The 19975-nt window shown below is 42.4% G+C and overlaps 1 protein-coding gene across 1 annotated transcript in view; it reads right to left on the minus strand.

Moving 5' to 3' along the window:
* Positions 1-6605: 6605 nt before the first annotated feature.
* LOC127969646 (neuroendocrine convertase 2) overlaps positions 6606-19975 on the minus strand; it is an 83005-nt gene continuing 69635 nt past the window's right edge. Inside the window, exon 12 of the mRNA XM_052571697.1 lies at positions 6606-7940. Within this exon, the coding sequence (XP_052427657.1) occupies positions 7451-7940 (490 nt within the window). The 3' untranslated portion in view covers positions 6606-7450. The remainder of the gene's footprint in view (positions 7941-19975) is intronic.

The following is a 19975-nucleotide window of genomic DNA, read 5'->3' on the forward strand; positions in this document are numbered from 1 at the left end:
TGACGTTGACACTCACAAGAGGTGAGTGTTTAAAGGAAAGCTGGGGTTCATGGCAGCTGCCGTGTTGAGATCACATGACCAGCTGCATTCTACTCAGGATTATAATTTTACTAGCTTATACTTTGGAAATGTGTATCCTAATTTTAATGTTCTCAAATAAGAATCATGAGTCTGTAACCCTACCCCTGACCAGCTCATAAAACTTTATGACCCCACTGGGCAACAGGACAGGAAAGAGCCCATTCACTGGTACCTTTTTCTCAATGTATCCTAAACTATTACTTATTCAATGTGGTCTCAATGTATGAAGTATTGCTTTTGGTGCATTAAAGATTCCCCATATAAATTGGAGAATCTGCAGTTTTTATCACGTGCTAATCAAACGTTAAATGTGTGTAATTCTGCATTTGAATGTAACTTCATGTTTTGATCATTTATATAGGTCACTTGTGATGTCTGTTTAATCGTCATGCTTTGACGAACTAATTTATCTAAAGCAAATTAATGAAAAATGTATTTAATCTTGAATTACGAACTTGCTAGAATATCACTGCTGAGATCTGACAAGCCTAAGTTATTAAGGGTGGGTGTTTGCACAGAGACAAAGGAACTTTTTCCCGCTTCAGATCGCGGACGTTCATTGGTTGTTCACGCGAACAGAGGCGTGAACCATCTCAAGCCATAAAAGCTGACCGAACAAGGTCCGCCCTCTCTTACGTTCTCTTACTCCCTTCCCTCCTGCTTCAACCCTGGTCGCTTCCACTATCGTTTTCTATGGAGATTTAAATGCTGCTTTAAAATTGGTCTATGATTTGATTCGTGTTGGCGTCTAAGGGTTACTGTCTGTGATTTTCATACCTGAGCTCATTCTGTGATCTCTCTCTCTTTCTCTCTCTCTCTCTCTCTCTCTCTCTCTTTCTCTCTCTCCTTCATTTGGATTCCGTTATGTCTTTGTGGCGAGTGGGCGGGGCCGAGAGGCGTGGGAACGAGGAGTGAGGCCAGGTGTAGTGATTGGAGATGAGCTGCACCTGAGCCCCACCGCTGGTATCGAGTCCCACGTAGGAGATGGAAGCATATACAACTGGAGCGACTATAGTGAAGGAGGAGAGAGGACCAGGCCTGGGACATTATTTTATGTTTTGGCTTTTATTTGTGCGTGTCAGTCGCCGTGAGGGGCTGACGCGCTGTTTTGTGTTTATTTTGAATAATTAAAGTTTCATTTTGATTGTGCGCCGGTTCCCGCCTCCTTCTTCCCGATGATTAAGAAGTTCATATCGTTACAGTCTTGTACAAAGTTTACTGTCTGTATTGTCGTACGCGTATTTACTCTGTGTGATTTGTAGTTTGATGTATTATTAGTTCAATTATTAAAAACACATATATTCATGATTGCCTCCACACCGCTCACATTACGAGTCACTGAAGTGTCTGATCTTTAGCTACAAGCTTTATTTTGAGAAACTTAATTTATTATAATGATAGGATAATATTTTAATGATTTGATATTCGATATATTGATAAATGCAATTGAGGTATTTTTCATTATCAATAAAATTTAGTGTAACTGTCATATGAGATATATATTAATCATATTCCTGATTAATTGTTCAAATTCCCTATATATCATTTGAGTTAATTATTATGTGCAACCCAGTGCGGCTACATGTCAATGTTAATTTCAGCATTTACTAATGCCTTATTCAAAATAATAAATTTGTGATTTATAATATTAGCTAAAGCACTATGAAATAACATTAACATTACAATTATTTTGTATAATAAATCAATTTACGTTTACCAAGGTAGACTTTCAACCACTGTACCCCACTGTGGCAGGGGTGGCGTGGTTTAGCAAAGTCTGCAGCAGGAGAGAGAATCAGGAGACGAGCGGTAAGTGAGTGGTTTGGGCAAAAATGATCAACACCTGTCTCTTATTTCAGTAATTGGCATGGAGAGAGTATAAAATGCCAGTGGAGACAGAAGCAGTCGAGAGAGAGATGGACTGCTGACGCGAACCGGAAACGGAAGTGTAACCCGGAAGTGTTGTTTGATCGTGTCTGTGTTGAGTAAAAGTCGTCATTGGTCGATATAAAGAGTATTTTGAGTTAATAAATTTGTCAGCAGTCCAGCCGACCCCTTTATCCTCTTCCTTTCCTCTCACGAACTTACTACACTGGTGCCGAAACCCAGGAAAGGAAGAAGGAGTGCCGCCGCCATGCAGAGTCCCTTCTCTATGCCATTTGCGTAGGTCATTTCATCTCTCGTGGCCCTACATCAAGAGCAGCATCAAGCCCTGTTGGACTTGAGAACGGATCAGAAGTGGCGATTCTACGCCATCCTTCAAGCCCAGCAGGAGGACCGCAAGAGGTTCCAGAGCTGGATCGACCGGGAGGTTCACGCAGAGGCCACGGGACCGCCCACAGTACCCGCTCACTTACCCCTCCACAAGACAGAAATGTTTGAAAAATCAACGGAAGCGTGCGGCTGGCCCCGCGACAAACGGCCAGTCCGTCTGATCCCCCTGCTCTCAGGTAAGTCCCAGGTGGCCGCACAACAGCTACCGGTGGCGAACCTCCTGGTCTTCGACGACCTGAAGAGGGCCATCATTCAACGTTTCGGTCGGACGCCAGAGCAGCATCGCAAAAGCGGTCCGTTCCCTGGACCTGGGGAAGTCCGGTCGGCCCTTCGCGATTGCCCAGCAGCTCCAGGACTCCTGCCGCAAATGGCTACTGGCTGAGGGGAGTGACATGGGACACCTCATCGACCTTGTGGTGCTGGAGCAGTTCATCGCTCGGCTACCGAAGAAAACAGCCAAGTGGGTCCAGTGCCACCGTCCCACGTCACTGGACTTGGCCATCCATCTAGCAGAGGACCACATGGTGGCATGCACAGGGGTCGGCGAACCCTTAACATCTCTCTCTCTCTCTCTCTCTCCCTCTCCTCCCCTTCTCTCTCGACCTGTCCCTCTACCTAGGTCCCGTCCACCCGGCCCTCCTCGTGTCCTGCCCCAGTTTGGAGGTGGGGATGATAATCCGGGTCCTGGATGCCCCACAGGCCACCCCCGGTCAGGCTGGCAAGTGCCAAATACCTTTGAGTATCAAGGTGGTTACATATCTGGCCTTGGTGGATTCAGGATGTAACCAAACCTTAATCCATCAAAGCCTGATTCAACCGGGCTTATTGGATACAAGCCGCATGGTTAAGGTGCGGTGCGTACACAGGGATGTGGTGGAGTTACCGGTGGTCCCGACTATTATTCAATTCCGGGGACAAAAGCATAGTGCAGGGTTTTCCCCCTTTGAGCTTCTCTATGGACGCCAGCCCCAAGGGGTGCTGGGTGTACTGAGAGAAACTTGGGAGTAGGGGCCATCTCAGGGCAAAAACAAAATTCAATTTGTGCTGGACTTGAGAACAAATCTCCACACTTTGGGGCGGCTTTCAATGGAGAATTTGTTACAAGCCCAGGACCACCAGAGCCAGCTGTATAACAGGGGAACTAGATTACGCAAATTTGCACCGGGAGAAAAAGTACTTGTATTACTCCCAATGTCGAGCTCTAAGTTAATGGCTAAGTGGCAGGGACCTTTTGAGTTTGCACGAACAGTCTGAGGTCTCGATTATGAGGTAATACGGTCCGATAGGAATGGGGAACGTCAGATCTATCACCTCAACCTCCAAAAAAAATGAAATGAGGCGGAATCAGTGATGTTGGCAACCGTGATTGGTGGGGAGGATGATCTCGGACCAGAGGCGAATGTCAAACCACAATCCCTTGCCCTGGCCCCAGGGGGAGATCACCTCTCGCTGTCCCAACTCACTGATCTAAGGAAATTACAGGCAGAGTTTGCCGACGTCTTCTCGCCCCTACCGAGCCATACTAACCTGATTCAGCACCATATCGAGACTGAGCCGGGCGTGGTAGTTCGCACCCAGCCATATCGCTTAATTGAGCACAAGAAAAAGGTAGTTCAGGCTGAATTAGGTGCGATGCTTGACATGGGGGTAATAGAAGAATCCAATAGTAACTGGGCGAGCCTGATAGTTTTAGTTCCGAAAACGGACGGCTCAGTCCAGTTCTGTGTGGATTACCGCAAGGTGAATGCAGTGTCGAAATTCGCCGCGCATCCAATGCCGCAGGTTGACGAGTTGCTTGATCGGCTAGGCACGGCTTGTTTTCATTCGACATTGATCAGATCCCCTTGTCTCCATTATCCAATGAAAAGACAGCTTTCACAACGCCATTTGGATTACACCAGTTTGTTATCCTTCTATTTGGGTTGTTCGAGGCACCGGCTACCTTTCAGTGCCTCATGGATAAGATTCTGCAGCCCCATGCTACATATGCGGCTGCCTACCTGGATGATATCATTATATTTAGTAATGATTGGCAGCGGCAAATGCAGCATCTGAGGGCTGTCCTGAGATCGCTGAGGGGGGCGGGACTCACGACATGTGGAAGTAAGGTATCTGGGCTTCCACTGAGGGCATGGACAGGTGCGTCCCCAAATTGACAAGACAGCCGCTATTGCGACCTGCCCACGTCCCAAGACAAAAAAAGGAGGTAAGGCAGTTCTTTGGGCTGGCGGGATATTATAGACGGTTTGTTCCTAATTATTCAGACCTCACCAGTCTTTTGACTGACCTTACTAAAAAGGAGGTGCCAGATACGGTCCAGTGGACGGACCCGTGTCAGCAGGCCTTTACCCAGGTAAAGGCTGCCCTGTGTGGCGGGCCGTTGTTACACTTTCCTGATTTTTCTCTCCTTTTTCTGTTGCAAACGGACACGTCGGACAGGGGGCTGGGTGCAGTCCTGTCACAGGAGATAGAGGGGGAGGAAGGGCCTGTGCTGTACATTAGCCGTAAGCTCTCGAAGAGAGAGGCTATGTACAGCACCATAGAGAAAGAGTGCCTTGCCATCAGATGGGCCATCCTCACCCTCCACTAATATCTCCTGGGATGGGAGTTCACTCTGTTCGGACCACGCTCTGCTGCAGTGGCTCCACCGCATGAAGGATACCAATGCGTGGATTACTCGTTGGTATCTGGCTCTACAGCCTTTTAAGTTTAAGGTAATCCACAGGATGGGTGTTCAGATGGTGGTGGCAGACTTCCTCTCCAGAATTGTGTGTCTGTGGGGGGGGGGGGGATGCAGGCCGGATGGCGGGAGAGAGAATCAGTATAGCATAGACAGTAAAATAAGACAGGAGCTGGAGTTAGCCGTGATATGAACTAAGAAGACGGGAAGAGTCATGTCTTTCCTTAAGAAAGGAAAATCAGGGGCTCAAAAACGAAAAGAAACGAAGATTAAAGAGAGAAAGGCAAATGAGGGCAAGCAGTTGCTCACTCAGTTTTTTGAAAAGAAAGGTGAGCTCCAAATGCATAATCGAGCATTGACATTGTTTTAATATAAATATCTACTCTTGGAAGAGTTCTCCCCAGAGTCAGACGTTTACATGAAAACACTGTGTATTTCCCTCCATTGTTGTCAAAATCTAACACCCGCGAAAACACAGATCGTTAGCGCATTGTTATGCAAATTAGCTCGCGCATGCTCAGGATTGTTATCAGTTTAATGCACATCTTAATGATTGAAAATTACTTATTTTAAAACGTAAAGACTGAATGTCTAGTTTGGTGGTTAGTGTACCCTGTGATTCTATAGTCTGCATTTATTTTAAACAGACAAATAATCAGCAATTAACTTGTACTTAGCCTTCACTTTAAAAAAGGTATTATGACAATAAAGGATATTTTAGCAAATATTTGAAGCCATATATTTCAGTTTCAGACCCTGCAGCAGCAGGCCCCTCATCATGGCCAGGTGAAAGCAGTGACAGTGAGGTGGATGTGACAGTGACACAAGGTGAGCTTTTAGCGGAATTGCCTATTTTAACACTTAGTAATTAGTAATTAAGTGTTAAGAGGAAATAAGCAAAATGGGTACATTGTTATTGTACACATTTAAACTTTAAAGGGGCAGTTCACCCAAAAATGAAAATTCTGTCATCATTTACTCTCCCCTCAAGTTGTTCCAAACCTGTATGGTTTCCTTTCTCCTGCTAAACACAAAAGAAGATAATTTAAAGAAGGTTGGCAATTAAACAGTTGCTGGTCCTCATTCACTTCCATAGTATTTTTTTATCTACTATGGAAGTCAATGGGGTCCATCAGTCGTTTGATTACCGACTTTCGTCAAAATATCCCACCCATTGGTATCACTATGGTATATGGTAAGGGGGCCCAGCAAGATGGTTTGTACCCAGGGCCCAAAATTTGGTGCTACGCCCCTGCGAGCAGTAAGTGAGTGGGTTGGGCAAAAACTATCAACACCTGTCTCTTGTTTCAGTAATTGGCATTCAGAAGCATTCAGAAGCATTCAAGAGAGACCGGAAATGGAATCGGAACGAGTAACCCGGAAGTGTTGTGCGATCGTGTCTGTGTTGATGTCAGAGTAAAAGTCATTATTGGTGTTTATAAAGATTATTTTAAGTTAATAAATTCGTCAGCAGTCCAGCCGACCCCTTTGTCCTCTTCCTTTCCTCTCACGACCTTACTACACCCACATCACCCTACCCGCTGGGAAATTACTGTCTTAATCACTCAGGTGCTTTAACAAACAGCTAAATATATTTATTATATATAGACAATGCTATGAAATATGCTTTGTTTGGCCATAAGCAGTAGGTGTACATTTCATCTCTTCATAAAATAAAACTAAAACAAATAATCTTTTCACAAAAAAATTAAAAAAACAAACAAACAAAGAAATATCACTGCTCTGTTTGCAAGGTACTAAACTTTAAAAGAGAATCACAAAAAATGATTTACCATCACAAACTGTACAGCAGAGGTGGGGGACAGCAGGAAAAGCAAGAGCATAGTAAAGTATTGATATATTTGGTTTATGTACATTTCTGTAAAGTGTAAAAAAGGAACATCAAAAGTAAGATGCAATATATTCTCGCTGGGACATACAGCAGTGCAAAAAAAAAAAAGCATTTGGACACTCAAGTCACACATTATAGTCTGAATGTCACTGCATTTAAAAACAAAATATATACAAATGATGCTAGAGGTGTCCTCGGAACTAACTCTCTGAGGTACTTCTGCAATGACTTCACTGTTGGCCAGATGACTTTTAGTAAATGAACTGTATTTAAACCTGACAAAGGTCTTTCTGTAAAGTGTTTGATTATACAGTGTGCTTGTGCTATTTTTCATTAATGAAAATGCCCCTTGCTTTGATATTTGGCACAATCATGTTCAAACGTTTCCAATCACGCCTCAAGTGTCAAAATGGTTTTCGCTGCAGCTGTATCATTCAGAGAATACACTTTAATAGGATAGACTCATGTCAGACATTTATCAAATAATCACAAGAAAAAATAGAAAGCTGAGAGAGAATGGGCTAGGATACGCTAATACAGAGAGGATATTTTCATGCACATGGCTAGTTACTTTTACTTAAAAGGCTTTTCAAGCTTCTCTCCACAGCTTCGTCTAATTCCTCCTCAAGCTCTTCTTTTTTGGACATGGCCAGTTTGGACTGGTAGTCCCGCACCACTTGGTCTATGTAAGGGGCACTTTGTGTTCCGTGCAGCATTAGGGTCCACTCTTTCAGCACACCGTTCTGCATGGCTTCACCCTGGAAACCCACCTCCAGCAACCAGGCTCCTCGAGGGTCCTCGCCCCACGTGTGGGTGGTCATGAAGGGCCACTTGTCGAAGCCCACCTTGGCGTCATCGTCCCGGGGTCGGCGGCTCAGCAGGATGGACTTGGTCCCCATCGGTGAAGTCATGTTGATGTTGATGTCTCCGCGACGGCTGGCATTGACGGTGATGACGGCCTGCACATGCTCCAGATAGCGCACAAAGTTGTCTTTTCCCTGGCATGCATCGGTCGTGATTCTCAGCACCAGCTTGCTGTCCGACTGTATTTTGCTGCACATAGAAAGAGTGTGAGATATTATAAAACTTGCATGTAGTACTGCTGTAAAAAAAAGCTGTGTAAGCTGTGACCTGTCTTAGTTACACATGTTTGACCCTGGAGCACAAAAGCAGTCATAATTAGCACAGGTATATTTGAAGCAATAGCCAACAACATGTTTTATGGGTCAAAATTTATTATTTTTCTTTTATGCCAAAAATCATCAGGATATAAAGTAAAGATCATGTTCCATGAATATATATTGAAAATGTACCACCGTAAATATATCGTAAATATAACTTCATTTTTGATTAGTAATATGCATGGCTTAGGACAGTGGTTTTCAACCTGTGGTCCGCGGCCCGGTGGTATTGCAGGTGGGCCGCCAATTATTTTCTGTTCATTTCCAGTCCATTCTAGGGCTGTGCGATTAAAAGAAAACGTCCTAAAATCACGATTTGAGCGTGCGCATATGCCTAACTCCAGGTTCACACACTGTCTGTGATGTGCCTTTTTTCTGAGCCAATGTTGATGGATCAGAGCGTTCTCACTGCGGTAAAGGGCTAGAAATAAAAACGCGATAGTTTTTTTTTTGTCCATATCGCACAGCCCTAGTTTATTCAATAAATATAGTTTAAAATCTAGCTTCTGAGTACTAAGTTATTAACCCAACAATAGCGGGGTCAGTTAATTTTTTTGAAGTGGGCCGCGCAAACATATGTGTTTGGTTGTCTGGGCCGCGAGCTGAAAAAGGTTGGGAACCACTGGCTTAAGACTTCATTTGGACAACTTTATAGGCGATTTTCTCAATATTTAGAATTTTTGCAACCTCAGATTCCAGATTTTTAAATAGTTGTATCTCGGCCAAATATCGTCCTATCCTAACAAACCATAGTTGTTTATTTAAGTATTTAAGAACAAATACTTATATTATTTATTCAGCGTTCAGATGTATGAATCTTAATTTAAAAAAAAAACTGAACAGTATACCTGGTTTTGTGTACTAGGGTCACATATACAGATAACAGATGACATTTTATCAGGTGCACTGCATGTTAATGCTAATCGGGCAAGCTCTAGGCATCTCAAACCAGACAAGTGTCATGTTCTTCCATAATCACCTCTCTGTGTCAATAATTATAATAGCGATGGAGATATAGATAACATCCTGATATCTGGGGAAAAAAGGCCATGTGGAGAAGATTTTTTGGACCCACTTTATATTAAGTGGCCTTAACTACTATGTACATACATTTTAATTAATAATTTAGTACAATGTACTTATTGTGTACATACATGTTTTTACATTGTACTCATATTTAAAAAAAAACTATGTAATTACATCTGTATTTAATATCTGTAATTACATTTATAATTACACTGTTGACCCATACTTTACACCTTAACCCACCCTTAAACTTACCCATACCTCCAACCCTCTCCCTAACCTTACCCCTATCCCACCTCAATAGCAGCAAAAGTGTACAATATGAACACAATAAGTACATTGTACTTATTTTTTTTTATGTAAGTACATAGTAGTTAAGGCCACCTAATATAAAGTGGGACCGTTTTTTTTTTTTTTTGCTGGACTCAAACAGCAATCATTCAGAAACATCTCCATTTCAATACTTATGTTATGCATTTTTTATATATATATATATATATATATATATATATATATATATATATATATATATATAAAGATCTAGTTTTGATTTGATGCTTTCAGTTATCAGTAAGAGTGCAGCACTCTCAGCACTCAGTGAAATGAGAAACGGACATATTTCAGAGTGTAAATGGATACTGAATGAGTAAAAATGTGGGATAGGACTTGTTTGTATCCATTGGGAATGTGTGTGTTACATACAGAAATAAGGAGGATTTAACAATGAGCTGAAATATGTTGCAGACCATACTGTTTACATAAAACAATTTTAAAAAGACTGTTTAAAAATAACATGCATTACCTTGTGAGACAGAAGTATGTTTAATTGTACTGAATGTTAGAATGCTCCAAAAGTTTAAATTTTATAATGCTGTGGTTGCAGATAATATTAAATAAAAGGCCACTTAAGTGTACTTAATGTTTCTTAACATACTTGTGTGCAGTTTGTAATAATGTCAAATTAAAGATTTACTTCAAAGTTTAAGTATTATTTTTAATTTTTTGTATCCTGTTTTAAAGTACACTTATTTGATATTACATTTAAAATTAATATGCAATATGCAGTAGCATGGAATAACAATAAAGACCTAACCTAAGCTAACCTATTCACAAATGGGCAATTAAGCTGTAAATATTCTTATATAACGTAATTTCTATTGAAACATGTAATGTATTTAAATATATTTAAATTTATCATAAATGCTCATCAGTAAATTTAGCTGTGCATTTCAACCATATTTCAAAAAACAATAGAGGTAATAGTTCCAGTAATTATAAAAAAGTCCTAAGTAGGTCAAAAAAGCACTAATAGCATTTAAAGGGGTCATATGATGCTGCAAAAAAGAACAGTATTTGGTGTAATGCAATGTGTTTATGCGGTTTAAGGTTCAAAAAACATTATTTTCCATATAATGTACAATATCATTTCTCCTCTATGTCCTGCCTTTCTGAAATGCATACATTTTTACAAGGCACACATCGTTCTGAAAAAGCAAAGTGTACTCTGATTGGCAAGCTCCAGTGATTTGATGAACTGTTTCTACCGGTTCACTAAGAAGATCCAGCTAAATAGAAGGATTTGTTTTGTGATTCGGACATCATACAAGACAAAACCAATACAACCCATTACACATCCAGTGGGGACATAATTACTGATTATAATCACTTATACTGTGTTTTTATGAGAATAAAATGTACGCCTTCTTTCTTTCAAATCTTCCCACATAGTGACACAGACATGTGGTGGTGTGCTAGAATGAGCCGTTGTAGGAGAGTGTGGTTGGCTCTTAACTTTTATAAGGAATATTTCTTTGGATTTGAGACTTTCGTCTCAAATGACGTGACATTCAGTATGGTGACCCATACTCAGAATTTGTGCTCTGCATTGTGCTTCCCATCCGAATTGCACACACACAGAGCAGTGAACACACTGAACACACACCCGGAGCAGTGGGCAGCCATTTATGCTGCGGCGCCCGGAGAGCAGTTGGGGGTTCGATGCCTTGCTCAAGGGCACCTAAGTCAAGGTATTGAAGGTGGAGAGAGAACTGTACATGCACTCCCCCCACCCACAATTCCTGCCAGCCCGGGACTTGAACTCACAACCTTTCGATTGGGAGCCCGACTCTCTAACCATTAGGCCACGACTTCCCTTTGCACCAAGAGATTCAAATTTTTTTTTTTTTTTTTGATAACATGCAGTTCACATTTAAATATTATTTCCATAGTATATACTCTTTTTATAAGGATGCTACTGCATACTTCTTTTTCACAAGTTTAAAGAAGGCTATGGTGTCAATTAATAACCTTTCTGCAGACTTAAATCAGTGCAGAAAAAAAAAAATCTATGTGAGCTTGAACATTAGATGAGATGAATCTGTTTCCGGTGACATTTACAGAGTTCATATTAATTCAGCCACATAATAAAACTGGTATGAAAATGAAGAGCACCCTGGCCATAATGTACAGGCGTCAGGCTTAGACAAATGTGTTTCACAACAGCTACAGAAATGTCAAATGAAATAATTAACAAAATGAGCATGTGTGCAAAAGCTGGAGCTCAATGCAAAGCTTGTGTTTGAATATCAGAAACAACCCTACACTTCTGCCATTCTGAGCTGCTGCCATTTCAAAACAAGCAGCAAAACTGGGCCAAATATGGAAAAAAATAATTACATGTTCCTCTATTTTCAATAGTGCACCATCCTGCTGTCAACAATTGCTCTGAGCAGATGATGTTTTTTTTCCCTCTGTAAGACAGCTTTCTTGTGGCCCGCTGCTGCTGACTGCCTGTTTTGTGCTGCTGCGATGATAACGGCGGAGGACTGGAGCGAGCGAGTGGAAAGTGGATGTAATGGCATTATCAGAGGCAGTCTCTCAGCCTGGCCCATTATGAGCTCAGATTAGTGGGTGTGTTTGTGTAGAGTCAGTCTTTGAGAGGCTAGTGTTTCCCAGGAAACTAGTTGATAGAGACATCCAAAAGGCCACACAACAGGACACAAGGGTGTGGATGTGATGAGGAAAACAGTTATTAAAAGAGCCATGTGAAATATTGAAGAAAACGTATGATCCGTTGGCCTACTAGGTTCAAGGCAAAATGTTTTTCTTGCAATTCAAAGAATATTCTACATTTTGAAATAAAAAGTCTTGTACGTGTATTTTATTTTGTGGTGGCAACCATGAAGTGCAGGAACAGAATTGCAAAATGCAAACTAGGAATTGTGAGATTATTATTTTTTTTTTAATCACAGTTCTGTGATTATCTCAATTTATTTCTCTGAATGAGCTTCTCACAATAAACAAGAGTTATAAAGAAAAGAGAGCGTTGACACTGTGGGACTGAAATTCAGTTATAAATGCAGATATTGATAGCAAATAAGGAGGATCACTTTAAACATTTTAATTAGGGCTCAGAATAAAAGGTGGGCTACTGGGTGTCATTTGCCACCTGTGAATAGCTTTTTTTTTCTTTAATTTGTATGAGGTCTGTGACAACTACTGGAATCAGCAAGATCCCCACAAACAACAGTTCATATCTATCTAAAATGATTTAAGAAGTGCTTGAGATTGACCAAAGCATATCTCTAAAAGTACCTTACACTGCTGTTCACAGGTTTGGGATCAGTAAGATTTTTAATTAATGGAGTCTCTTATATTCATCAAGTTTATTTATATAGCACATTTTGTACACAATGGTAATTCAAAGTGCTTTACATAAAATAAAGTAAAATAATCATGAAGAAAAATAACAAGAATAAAACAAGCAATTTTAAAACTTTTAAAAGTTAGAAAATGATTTTACATTAAAAAATAAAAAAACAGAGAAATTAAAGTGCAATCAGTTCGGAAAAATTTAAGATAAGTTCCTGTCATGTCTGTAATGAGCTCTCATTAGTTAACATGGTTTCTGATTAGTTAATCCTTGTCCAGCTGTTCTCTCATTTACCACGTGTGTACTTACAGTCCTGATTCTGTTCTATCCTTTGTCAGTTATTAGCATATGTAATGAGTTGTTGTCATGCTGTCTAGTCTCTGTTTCCCTGGGTGTCCACTAGTGAGCTCACTTCCCCTTAGGCACTTCACCATAGGCACTAGAATTCCTCTAGTCTGGTCCTGTCTTCACAGTAATTGCACTCCAGTTAATTGCACCAGGTGCAGGAAATCTATTGTCATTAGCCTCCTTATAAATACCAGTCTTTCCCTGTTGTTTTTATGGAGTCCTTACCCTTCGATGTTCCAGTCTTCTCGTTCCCCGAGATTCTTCATTCCTCATATTCTAAGTTCCCATTCCGTTCCGTTCCCTTTTCCTATTCCTTTCTTGATTGTTTGTTTTTGCTTGGATTGCAATCTGGTTTTGACCCTGGCATGTTTGACAATGATTTTGGATTACCTCTAATAAAAGATACCTGCGATTGGATCTCTCGTTCTCCCTGTGTCTCACTTGTCGCGAATCGTCACAGAAGGACTCCATCACAAAAGATCCAGCGATATGTCTAATCATATTTCCTCCCCAGTCACTGAGCGGATGAGGAATGGTTTTGAGGGTACCCGCCTGGTCGTATTCCATGGAACCAGGGGGGACGCTCAGGAGTAAGTGGTCGAGAGGAGGTCCGGAAGCGATCTCCACTGTGGCCTCCCATCGACCCAGGGTTCGGATGGGAACCGCCATCTCCCCATTGTGGACAGAGAGGGGAAAGGAGGCGCTAATCGGCTGAGCCAACGCCGATGCGCAAGATGGCCGCCAGTCCAGTGCCGCTGCACAAGATGGACGCCAACCCATCTCTGTGGAGCATGGCCGCTACCCAGCACCACGAGGCAAGTTGGGAGCCAACCCCACACGACCGCACAAGATGGCTGCCAGCTCAGCGGCAAGAGGCAAGATGGCCGCCAGCCCAGCGCCACAGCACAAGATGGCCGCCAACCCAGCACCACGAGGCAAGATGGACTCCAGCACAGCGCCACAGCACAACATGGTCACCAGTCCAGCGCCACGGTGCAAGATGGCCGCCAGCTCAGCGCCAACGCCCAAGAAGGCTGCTGAGATGTTTTTGGATTATTTCTCCATGCTGTCAAATATCCTAGAGATTCCCCAAACTGTTCACGTCATGTCTGCTGAGCCAGCACCACAGTACAAGATGGCCACCAACCCAGCGACACTGCACAAGATGGCCGCCAGCCCGGAGCCACGGCAGAGGAGGGCAGCTACACTGGACTTTCCTGAGTTGAGTCAGGTTCCCGTTGACCCTCCAAAGTTGAGTCAGGTTCCGATTGACCTTCCAGAGTCGAGTCATGTTCCCGTTGACCCTCCAGAGTTGAGTCAGGCTCCTGTTGACCCTCCACAGTTGAGTCAGGTTCCCATTGACCCTCCACAGTTGAGTCAGGTTCCCGTTGACCCTCCAGAGTCGAGTCAGGCTCCTGTTGACCATCCACAGTCGAGTCACGTTCTAGCTGATCCTCCTGAATCAAGTCAGATTCCTGTTGACCTTCCAGAGTCGAGTCAGGTGCCCATTGACTTTCCAGAGTTAAGTCAGGTTCCGGTTGAACCTCCAGAGTCAATTCATATTCCCATTGACCCTCCAGAGTTGAATCAGAATCCTGTTGACTATCCAGAGTCGAGTCAGGCTCCTGTTGACCATCCACAGTCGAGTCACGTTCTAGTTGATCCTCCTGAATCAAGTCAGATTCCTGTTGACCTTCCAGAGTTGAGTCAGGTGCCCGTTGACTTCCCAGAGTTGAGTCAGGTTCCGGTTGACCCTCCAGAGTCGAGTCAGGTGCTCATGGATCCTCCAGAGTTGAGTCAGGTGCTCATGGACCCTCCAGAGTCAGGGTTAGTCACCGTCGACCTTCCAGAGTCAGGGTTAGTCACCGTTGACCTTCCAGAGTCAGGGCTAGTTATTGTTGATCTTCCAGAGTCGAGTCAGGTGCCCGTTGAATTTTCAGAGTTGAGTCAGGATCCGGTTGACCCTCCAGAGTCGAGTCAGGTGCTCATGGATCCTCCAGAGTCAAGTCAGGTGCTCATGGACCCTCAGGGTTAGTCACCGTTGACCTTCCAGAGTCAGGGTTAGTCACTGTCGACCTTTCAGAGTCAGGGTTAGTCACCGTTGACCTTCCAGAGTCGGGGTTAGTCACCTTTGTCCTTCCAGAATCAGGGCTAGTCACCGTTGACCTTCCAGAATCAAGGCTAGTCACAGTTGACCTTCCAGAGTCAGGGTTAGTCACTGTCGACCTTTCAGAGTCAGGGTTAGTCACCGTTGACCTTCCAGAGTCAGGGTTAGTCACTGTCGACCTTTCAGAGTCAGGGTTAGTCACCGTTGACCTTCCAGAATCAGGGCTAGTCACCGTTGACCTTCCAGAATCAGGGCTAGTCACCGTTGACCTTCCAGAATCAGGGCTAGTCACTGTCGATCTTTCAGAGTCAGGGTTAGTCACCGTTGACCTTCCAGAGTCAGGGTTAGTCACTGTTGACCTTCCAGTGTCAGGGTTAGTATATATATATATATACTTTAAAGTGTCATTTATTTATGTTATTTGCAGCTCTATTTTGAGCATCATTACTCCAGTCTTCAGTGTCACATGATCTTCAGAAATAATATGCTGATTTATTATCAGTGCTGGAAACTTTTGTACTGCTTCATATTTTTTTTTAGAAACTGTGATACGTGATACTAGTTTCAGGATTCTTTGAATAAGGAGTTAGAAATAAAGAAGAATAAATACGTTTTTATTATCCCTTTTTATCCATTTAATTCATCCTTGCTGAATAAAAGTACTTATTACTTTCAAAAAAAAAAAATTTACTGACCCCAAACTTTCTAATGGTAGTGCATATTGTGACAAGATCTATTTTAAATAAACTCAACAGTTTCTAAATTTTCTTAAATTGATTATAAATCAGTATATTAGAATGATTTCTGAATGATCATGTGACACTGAAAACTAGCGAAAAATCAGCTTTGCTCTACAAGAACAAATTATATTTTAAAGTATATTAAAATACTATTATTTTACAAATAATATATTTGATCAAATAAACACATTCTTGGTGAGCATAAGAAACTTCATTAAAAGTTCACAAAAAAATGAAAACCCCCAAACTTTTATATGCTATAAAAAGTATATTTTTGAAAAAAGCAGGCTGAATCCTGTAATTGCTCTGACAATGAGGGATTCAGGGAACTCCTGTGAAATCAATTAAACCCTGATTTAACCAGACCAGAGGGACACTTGTGGTGTGTTCTGCAGTTAGTTTCATGTGTGTGTGGAGGCATTCATTATTCCGTGTGGATAGGAGTCTCATCTCACAGCTCACACTCATTACACTTCACTCACATCTCTCCTGCGCCGCTGCTTAATTGCTGTTCTTGAATTGTGCCTCGCCAGAACTCCCACCAACCCTGTGTGAGGTATGACACTGACAATGGAGGTTCTGACAAGGACACCTACACAAACAACTATGTGCACACACATTCATACACACACACACACATTCGGCATAACTGCAGCTGTTGCCATAGCATGCAGTGCCCAGCAGTGAGTGGGAGAGCACTAATTATAGCAGATGTGAGAACGAGCGGGCGAGAGCAGCAGAGTGAGTGTGGAGAGTCAGGAGGGCGACACATGCAATATGCCTTCACACAGAGCATAGAGGGGGTCAGAGCGGCCGGATAACACCACAGTCACACACAGGTAATGCATATCAAAACAGAGGGAAAATAACATTTAACACCAGTGTGAATTCGTGAAATCAAAGCTGTATCAATCTCCCCCCCCCCACTCTGTTTTGATATGCATCATGTGTGTCTGATGGCTGTAGCTTGTGTTTTAGGCACAGCCTTTCGCTGAGAATGTTTTAGTTTTATGAATGTATAATGCAAATACGTTCTAGCATCAAAACTACAGATCCCTAAAGTGGTTCCTGTCTGAAATATATATACGTATATATATATATATATATATATATATATATATATATATACGTATATATATTTCAGACAGGAACCACTTTGGCAAGTTTACTTGAGTATATTGAACACAATTTATCTTTGGCGGTATGGTTCCTTATGGGGGTTCTGACTCCCAGAATAATTGACATACGAGAGCTTTAATATTAACCACCCGGAACCATGAATTTTAGAAATACATAACAATTAAGTCTTTAAAACAGTGATAATCATGTGGATGTGGCAGTGATACGTCTATCCTGTAGCCTGTTTATGAAGATGGGTGACTCGCAGCGGTGAGGTCCATACCAGCTAAGATTTTTGGAAGCCTTAGTGATCTGAAACAAAGAAGACGACAGCCAGAAGGTGCACAGTAATGTGCTCATGCTTATAATGGGGAGGGAGGGAGGGTTGCGAGCCGTTGAGCATACTTACCGAGCCGTAGTGCCATGTATATATAGGTCCATTCTCTGCTGTAGAATGAACAGCAGTCCCCTGCAGCCAAAGCAGCAAAGGGTGTTCTCTCCAGCTGGAGAGAACAGCAGGTCCCTTTCTTCTGAGGGGGAGTTCGTCCCTCACTTTGAGGGATAACAGCGGCCCCCTCAGGTATCGCGGCAAGGGCTGATCTCCCGCAAGAGAAAACAGCAGCCCCTTTTTCTGAATTTTTTATTTATTTATTTATTTATTTATTTTATTTTTTATATATCCTCCACATTCAACTTCTTTCCATCTCCATCTCCATTCACTTTGAGGGATAACATCGGCCCCCTCAGGTATCGCGGCAAGAGAAAACAGCAGCCCCTTTTCCTGATTTTTTTATTTTTTATTTTTTTTATTATTATTATTCTCCGTTAAGGATTTTTTTATTTTCTTTTTTTTTTTAGAGTTGCTCAAGGCTTTTTGTGCTGATATGGCGTCCTGTGCTGTAGGCCTAATGTAACGTTGATACGCTGAAGAAGACCACCGACCCATGGCTTTGAGCATGGGTATGGAGACTATAGAAGCTGCGGTGGTGGCTGCGCCTATGCGAAAAGAGTGGCTGGTGTAAAGCGCGGGGTCCATGCCACAATGTAGGCATGTGGTTCGGAGATGTGAGGCAAACCAAGGCTTGGACATGGCTTCTCCTTTGTCGGTGATGAAAAGAGGATCTGTAGGATAGGATTTACTGCGTGAGCTTAACAGCCGGTTCATAGCTAAGAGGGGGTAATATCCATCGTTAGTATTAGAAATACTAATGGTACTCCCGTTACGATCTCTGTCTGTTTTTGAATGTTTCAGATAAATGGAGAAATGATCAGTGTGGAATGTTATATCATCGATTGTGAGATCATGAGAGGGGTCGAAATTTTTGGAGTTGATCATGAATTCCCCTCCTCTGAGAAATCCATAGAAGGCGGTGAGGAACGCTGCTTCTAAAAGCAGGTTTGAGTGCGGAGTGAACAGACCTGATCTTAATTTATCTACCATCGTGTGCACCTGCGCACGGGAGAGCGGTAGTCGTTTGTCAGGAATTGCGGGGCTTTCCTTTTTTAAACCGTTGAGGAGAAGGCATATAGAAGGATTTTGTAACAGGCTTAGAGAGGAGGGATCTAAACATCTAATGTGAAATTGGATACCTGATATCAATATCTTGATGGTGGAAGGCTTAAGTTTCCTGGATTCGAAGCAGTGCGTAATGAAAGCACATACGATTGGTATGTTAACTGGAAGATTAGGCACCGAGAACGCTTTGCAGGAATCTGAAAAAGATGACCACGCCGAGTCGTAGGTGTTGAGTGTTGTTTTTGCTAGCCCTGCTCTCATGTAGAGTGCGGCCGAATTAAGGTATTTTTTTCAATAGTGTATTCATTCTAGGATTGTTTGACTGAAGTTCGGGCAGCCCAGCCGTGAAGGAGCAGCTCCCGGACACAGGCGTCTGAATTCCTGGAAATTAAACTGAGACAAAGAGTCAGCTATTTTATTATCCAGCCCAGGTATATGAGCAGCTTTAATAGTAAAATTGTTCATGATTGAGATCCAGGTTAAACGCCTGATAAAGCGGTTAATGAAAGGCACAGATGAGCGACCCTTCTTAATGATGTTGACTGCAGCTTCGTTATCGCAAAACACGAGGATGTTTATTCTAGACCATTGATCTGCCCATAATAAGCAAGCAATCACTATAGGATATATTTCCAAAAGCGCTCTCGACTGTATAGAGGGAGCCAGTTCTTTAAGTTCTTTTGGCCATCTTTCTGTGAACCATTGATTATTAAAAATTCCCCCGAACTCGACGGAAGGAGCTGCGTCGGTGAAGAACTGCAGTTTAACTGAAAATTTGATATCATCTTCGTAGAAGAAGGAAATACTGTTCCAATTGTCGCATAGTTTTGACCAGAATTTTAAATCGGACCTGCATCCTTCGTCTAACGTAACCGTGGCATGCATACTCTCTACTGTTTAGACAGGTCTAAAAGTCTGGAAATGAAGGAACGACCTTGGGGAATAATCCTCATGGCAAAATTGAGATGGCCCAACAGGGAAAGAAGATCCCTTTTTGTTAGGGTAGGTGGACAGGAATAAGTTCTAATGAACCCTCTAATCCTTTCTAGTTTGTCTAGCGGAAGAGACACTTGCATTTTCACTGAATCTAGTGTGATGCCCAGGAAATCGAGAACGCGAAAAGGGCCTTTTGTTTTTTCCTCTGCGAGAGGAATGCAGAATTTGTTGAATGCTTTGACCAGGGAATTGATGCTGCGCGATGGGTTGGCATCTGGAAAGTCTATAGCAGGAAGTCATCCAGCAGGTGAAGAACGAATGGTAGTTTGAAATTATTTAGCAGGATCCAGCAAAGTGCTTCCGATAGTGTATCAAATATATTTGGACTGCTTTTACACCCGAAGGTGAGTCTGACTGAAAAATAATTTTTTTCTCGCCACCTGACCCCGAAAAGGTGCCACTG

The sequence above is a fragment of the Carassius gibelio genome, chromosome B13, assembly GCF_023724105.1.
Source record: "Carassius gibelio isolate Cgi1373 ecotype wild population from Czech Republic chromosome B13, carGib1.2-hapl.c, whole genome shotgun sequence".
NCBI classification, from domain to species: domain Eukaryota; kingdom Metazoa; phylum Chordata; class Actinopteri; order Cypriniformes; family Cyprinidae; genus Carassius; species Carassius gibelio.